This window comes from Babylonia areolata, chromosome 2 (genome assembly GCF_041734735.1).
Source record: "Babylonia areolata isolate BAREFJ2019XMU chromosome 2, ASM4173473v1, whole genome shotgun sequence".
Lineage (NCBI taxonomy): Eukaryota > Metazoa > Mollusca > Gastropoda > Neogastropoda > Buccinidae > Babylonia > Babylonia areolata.
In genome coordinates, this window is record NC_134877.1 from 2,842,555 (window position 1) to 2,850,054 (window position 7,500).

At 41.7% G+C, this 7,500-nt stretch overlaps 1 protein-coding gene across 1 annotated transcript in view; it reads right to left on the bottom strand.

Annotated features, from left to right (window-relative positions):
* Positions 1–4,019: 4,019 nt before the first annotated feature.
* LOC143278666 (uncharacterized) overlaps positions 4,020–7,500 on the bottom strand; it is a 143,156-nt gene continuing 139,675 nt past the window's right edge. The window contains exon 3 of the mRNA XM_076583293.1: positions 4,020–5,431. Within this exon, the coding sequence (XP_076439408.1) occupies positions 5,331–5,431 (101 nt within the window). The 3' untranslated portion in view covers positions 4,020–5,330. The remainder of the gene's footprint in view (positions 5,432–7,500) is intronic.

Here is a 7,500-nt window from a genome sequence, read left to right on the forward strand (position 1 = left end):
TGCGTGTACGTGTGTACGTGTGTGTGTGCGTATTATATGTATGTGTGAGTGCATGAGAAAGACAGACAGACAGATGGAGACAGACAGACAGACGGAGACAAAGACAGAGGCAAACAGAGAGACAGAGACAGACAAAAAGAGGACCAGCCACTAAAACGGAAAAAAAGGTCAACGGAGGTAAGTGCACCGTGAGTCTAATCTGGTGGGCTGGCAACAGGCTAAATGTTAGAAGTGACATTCCGCAACACAAGCGCCCCCTGCTGATACAGTTTCCGTTTCCGTGCTCAGTTATCACACGTGTCCGCCTGTTTGGACAAGAGTAATATGGCGTGCCCACTCGCGCAATCGCGTCCGACCCTTTAGCTCCGCGCCGTTTTGGGACAGCGAGGAATCGCGTTTCCAGCAGGGTGCGTGTTCCCATCCTTCTCTCTGAGAGCTGAGGTCACTGTGGACCTGTCTGCCTTTTATTATCACCTCCAGGACAGGTAAATAAAACATCGTGTATTGAGGACCGTAATGGACGAGTTCTGTGTGTGTGTGTGTGTGTGTGTGTGTGTGTGTGTGTGTGGAGTGGGGATGATAATTATGCATGCGTGTGTTTGTATGTATGTGTACGCGTGTGCAAGGATGTGTGTGTGTGTGTGTGTGTGTGTGTGTACAGGCATGTGCATGAGAGTATTTGTCAACAACGTAAGAGAAAAGAGACATACAGACTGGGTAAGAGACAGACGTACGGACAGACAGACAGACATGCAGAGTCAGAAGGAAAAAGAGAGAAAGCAACAAAGACAGACAGACAGACAGACACACAGGCAAACAAACCGACACCAATGTACTGCTGCTACAAAACAAAATAACATCGTTTGTATTCAATATTGTTATCATCATTATTCTTATTTTCTATTTTCACCACAGCCAAGAGTGATGCAACGAGAAATGTGTCCATGTTATGTTGCAGTATTGCTGTAAGAGAGAGATTTGTCTTCAGGGGTGGGTGGAATTGGATTGGGCCAGATTCATCACAGTGAATAACCTTGTGCAAACCCTCAGCCCGTGAATCATTACCGAGATGTGCGTCTGCACATTTGGCGCGCGACAACTTTTCATTCATTTCTCTAATTGATTTTTCGTGTTTTGTTGCTGTTGGTATTGTTTATGTGCCTGTTGTTTTTTTTATGGTATTACTTTTCATTAATTGTTCAATTTCATATATTATTTTCATGCTATTTTTGTTTTCTTTTTTTCATATTTTATTGTTTTTTTTATTAATTAGGGGGGGGGGGGGATTGATTAATTTTGGAAACATGTTGAAGTGGTTGTTCATCTGAAGACAGTGTCCGCGAGGGTCTGGGTTCGAATCTCGTTCTCGACACTTCTCCCAAGTTTGAGAGGAAGATCAAAGCGAGCCACTGGACAGGCGGAGTGGAATAAAGAGTTGTGAAATATTCACAGGAGCTCAGAGCTTTGATTCAATGTTGCTGCTTGTTTGTTTCGGCAGCACGGTGTAGAAAGGAATTTAAATCTAAGCGAATTGTGGTATTCTTTGTCAGCATTCACGTCTTCAGTATAAGAGCCTTCCGCTTGCAATATTTTGATGATGGTAACTGGGGTGAAACGCTGTTAACGTCGTCTCTTTCGCCGTTCGTATGGAGAGAGTTAAAACGATCGGTTTTAAGATTTACGTTTGGTTTTGGAAGGCGGGGACCAATCAATCCTCTCTGTCCGCCATACATGTCTTCCCTGAAGACCCATGTCTGATACCTATGTACACTGTGTGTAGTCAGGGAAATCGGAGTAGAGACATTATGCCGAAACGGGACCTCGTACCCTGATCGGCTGACCGGATCTGACACGGCAGCTGCCTTGACAATTCACCGTGTAGTTTGTTCAGCACTAGCGCCAAGCATCTCTGTCTCTGTCTCTTTGTCTCTGTCTCTGTCTGTCTATCTCTCTCTCTTTCTCTCGCTCGCTCTCTCTCTCTCTCTGTCTTTCCCCCCCCCTCTCTCTCTCTCTCTCGCTGTCCCTCTCTGTCTCTCTGTCTGTGTCTCTCTTTGTCTCTGTGTGTCTGTCTTTCTCTTGCACTCTCTCTCTCTCTCTCAATCTTGCAAACACACACACACACACACACACACACACACACACACACACACACGATCAAAACACACACACACACACACACACACACACACACACACACCAGTAATACAGTTCATCTCTTATTTTAGTGTCTCACAACTGAGTTGACCTCAAAGCCAGATTCTGTTTTGACGTGTGGACCAATTCGCCATGCTGGAACGTCGACCAGGCCTCTCAGGTCCGCAACCTTCCTTTGTCTCTCGGGCCCATCACTAGCCGCCAGGCGCGTGTCAGTTTCACACGTCCATCACACTCTCCGAAAATGAATGTGACATGCTCACACCAGCTCTCTGTGTTCTCTTCAGTGTCAGTGTCAGTTTCAAGGGGTTGTAAAATCGTGCGGACGGATCTGCATTGGCAAACGCTTTACATCCACTTTAAAAAAAAAGAAAGAACAAAATGCATATGCCTCACCAATGACTGATTAGTGGGCCCGAAAATCTACCTTTGGTCTATATAGGCTTAAAAGAAACCCATAAAAATGAGATACAGATACTGAAACGAAATAGACAAATAAATAGATACATCAATGTAAATCAATGCAATGAAAGCTAGATAGAAGTCAAATTCTTGGAAATACAAAGCAACAATATATATATATATATTGCATTTCTTCTGTTTTTGCTGCTGTGTGCACATGTCAGATGATGGGTATAAGGACAGACCCGGCGCTTCCTTTTTTGAGGAAGTGTCTGGGTTTGTTCCACACCTGTGTGCTAGCTGAATCAGAAGCGCAAGCAGTACTTGACTTGAAGTTGTGTACCTTGTGAATGGAGAGAGTTACCACTCTTTACTATTTGTTAATCATTTCATCTCCTGGCCTCATTGTTTGTTAATATATATATATATATATATATATATATATATATATATATATAATATATTTAATAAGGGGGGATGAACTTGTGCGCATCTGCATTTTCTCAAGGCCTGACTAAGCGCGTTGGGTTACGCTGCTGGTCAGGCATCTGCTTGGCAGATGTGGTGTAGCGTATATGGATTTGACCGAACGCAGTGACGCCTCCTTGAGCTACTGAAACTGATACTCGATAGGAAAAACAAATAAAACTACACGCAGAAAAAAATACAACAACAAAAAAATGGGTGGCGCTGTAGTGTAGCGACGTGCTTTCCCTGGGGAGAGTAATCCGAATTTCACACAGAGAAATCTGTTGTGTAAAAAAGAAATAGAAATACAAATATGGTATTTGTATTTCTTTTCATCACAACATATTTCTCTGTCTGAATGGAAGAGAGGGGGCGGGGGGCGGGGAAATATACTTTGGTCACTACGAGAGTGAAACTTTTCTTTCGACCAAGAACAATACACAGAGAGAGAGAGAGAGAGAGAGAGAGAGAGAGAATCATATATATATATATATATATATATATATATATATGTGTGTGTGTGTGTGTGTGTTACAGTGCTGTACTCTGGTGATGTGTTGTGACAAACAGTATTACAGCACAACACAACACAACACACAACACAGCACAGCACAACACAGCACAACACAACACAACACAACACAACACAATACAGCCAACACAACACAACACAACACAACACAGCACAACACAACACAATACAGCACAACACAAACACAACACAACACAACACAGCACAGCACAGCACAGCACAGCACAGCACAGCACAGCACAGCACAACACAACACAACACAACACAACACAACACAACACAACACAGCACAACACAACACAACACAACACAATAATGACACCTGTTTAGAAATGGTCGCTCAAGCACATTCAATCTTACACAAGCCCACACAATTACGCAAGTGTTTTGTTTTTGTTTTTGTTTTTATTTGTTTTGTTTTGTTTTTACTAACGTGGAATTTATTTCCTTTCCTGTCTTCCACTTTTATCCTTTTCCTTAAATCCATGACATTATCACTGATAACATTTTTTTTTTCTCTTAGACATACAGACAATAATTCAAAGACAAAAGTAAAAAAAAAAAAAAAATTGAAAGGACATCAACAACAATAACAGAAAAGAAAAACTACTATCAAAGCTTAGGCATCATACAAGGCAAGCTTATTTCACGTTGATATGGTGCATATATCGTTAAGTCGCACTACAAACATACATGAAACGTGTTCGTTGTGTCTGTGTCAACTATTCATTTTAGTTATTGCATTCCACACTGAATTTTGGACGCGTGATTGTTTGTTTTTAGCATCAGGAGTAACTCGATTTTGGTCTACTTTATTTTTTTATTTATTTTATTCAGCATTGGATGAAGCGTAGTCTTGTTGTTTCTTGCATCATAATGATAATGATGAGGAGGAGGAGGAGTATACTACTACTACTGCTACTACTACCACTACTGCTACTACTACTACTATTACTACTACTTCTACTAGCGCTTTTCCTTACCAATCAAGGGACTCGTAGCTACAACCAGACATGCTAGAATGAGCACATTGGAATGATTTAAGTTAAAAATGAATGACTGCAGCAAAATTGTCGAAAAAAAATTATATATAGAAAATAATAAATGACTGCAACAAAACTGTCGAAAATAATTATACATAGAAAAAGTGCACATCATTAAACCAGAAGAAAAATATACAATAACTACTAAACAGCCTGTGTGAAGCGTATCATGTAAAACCCACTTTATGCTCAAAGTTAGTAGATGATGGGTACAGGTTTTTATGCAGTGTCCCCGTTTGGTTTATTTGTGGCAAATCTATGTGTATGTGATGCTGTATCTTATTGTGACTTGCTTTATGCAGTGTACTTAGGAACTAACATGTATGTTTCAGTAACGGATCTTTCGTATTTTTCTTGTTCTTTATTTTCATTGCCAGGCAATCTCATATTTAGTTCCAGGCAATCTCATATTTAGTTCATGTATATAACGATCCTTTTTTTTAAATTGCATGCAGGTCAGTTACTGCCTAATTAGCTTTAATTCTAGGCTCTGGCAGTATAAAAATGTTAATAAATCATCAGTAGATGATAATGTGAAAGCAACAAAGTCACAGAATATAAACATACATAACACACACACACACACACACACACACACACACACACACACACACACACACACACATACATAACACACACACACACACACACACACACACACACACACACACACACACACACACACACACACACACACACACACACACACACACAAGCATTATCAAACTAGTTCAACAGTTGTCTCTCTCTCTCTCTTTTCCTGGCTTCTCATTGTCTCCCTTCTTTCCTGGGTTGTGGTCGTTGTTGGCCAGTGTTCTGTACCGGAAACCACCTGCCCACAGAAAGCGTCTTTCCATGAGACTGTCTCTCTCTGTCTTATCCTGGCGACACTCCCGGTGACACACTACAATTTCACTATCTACTTTCCATTTCTTTGTCCCACGTTTTTTGTTGTTGTTTTTTCTTTTTTTCTTTTTTTATATATATATATATATCATAATTATTATTTATTTATTTATTTATTTATGTAAGCTTATCTATTATTTATTCACCTTTTTTTTTTCTCAAGGCCTGACTAAGCGCGTTTGGGTTACGCTGCTGGTCAGACATCTGCTTGGCAGATGTGGTGTAGCGTATATGGATTTGTCCGAACGCATTGACGCCTCCTTGAGCTACTGATACTGTTACTGATACTGTTCCACGTTTGGCCAACAAACATACAAACAAAACTATTCATAATACAAACGATTTGAGCGGAGGAGATCAGCCCATAGGTGGATGACTGCTACCTTCCCTTTCCTTAAGTTGTGTGTGTGTGTGTGTGTGTGTGTGTGTGTGTGTGTGTGTGTGTGTGTGTGTGTGTGTTGTGTGTGAAATTTTCTGCATAATTTTGCTTTTCCAATTTTAATCCATAAATGTTCTGTATAAATGTTTCATTGGGGAATGTTCATTAAGAACTATTTTATCATGCACTGTTGTGGGTTGTCAGCTTTGATTGTTTGTTTGTTCAGCTGTGTGCATGTTCGTGCGTGTGTGTGTGTGTGTGTGTGTGTGTGTGTGTGTGTGTGTGTGTGTGTTTAAATTGTCCACTTTTTGTTGTTGTTGTTGTTGTTATCATTATTTCTAGTGTCAAGTCTTCATATTTGATGTATTAATTGGTTTATTCTATGGCCTGGTCTCTTATAATTGTTCTCACTTACTTATGTTTCAAATTACATGTTTAGTGTTATTGTGAAGCACATAGAGCTTCGAGAATATGCGCCATAGCAAGACGTTTTAAGAAACAAATACCTAAATAACTACCTACCTACCAAATAACTACCTAACCTAGCTACCTACACACCTAGCTAACTGCCATCCAATCAGCCTACCTATTTACCTACCTACCCACCTAACTACATACCTACCTACCTTTCTGCCTACCCACTTATCAACCTACCTACCATCCTACCTGACAATCTATTAACCTACCTATGTACCTTGCTACCTACATACATACCCGTTTGTTTCCTCACCAATAACACTGCTGCCAATGCTGGAATCTCTCTCTCTCCACACACACACACACACACACACACACACACACACACACACACACACACACACACACACACACACACACACACACACACACACACACACACACACACACACACACACTCCCTCCCTTCCCAGCCTCCTATGATAACAGGACCTCCGATAAGATGACTGACGTCTCTCCGGGTCGGCAGATGAATTGCTCAGCACATAGCGCCGTTACGTGACCGGCCTTACCTCATGGCGTTTTGAATGCCACACCCCCACATACTGAAACCGCCAGCTGTAAGCAGATTTCATAACGTTTTCCGATGGGTTCGGTTTTCGTTTGCTTGTTGTTATTCTTTTCTTTTCTTTTTTAACTCTCTCCATACGAACGGCGAAAAAGACGACGTTAACAGCGTTTCATCCCAATTCTCATCATCAAAATATTGCAAGCGGAACGCTCTTATACTGAAGAGGTGAATGTTGACAAAGAATACCACAGTTCTGACGACGGAAGCTAAAGATTGGGTCATTCAGACACCCCCACTGGACATCCGAGGGGTCTGTGTAGAGGAGAAGAGAGGACTGGCCGTACTGAGTGAGTTAAACAACGCTAGTCCGCTGATTTTTTCTTTTTTTTTTTTTTTTTTGGGGGGGGGGGGGGGGTTGAGGGGGCAGGGGGTGGGGGTTGGATGGGGATGGGGTGGAATGGGAGTGGAGGGTACCCCTCAAGCAACGCAACTTTCATCCAAGGAGAAAACCCAAACCCCGTCCCACCTGGCCTTAACTGTAGTATATAAGGGTGTGAGCCAATTGGGCGTTAACCCCCACTCTCACGGGAGGGGGGTGGGGTTGAGGGTGCGGGAGGGGTAAGTGAAG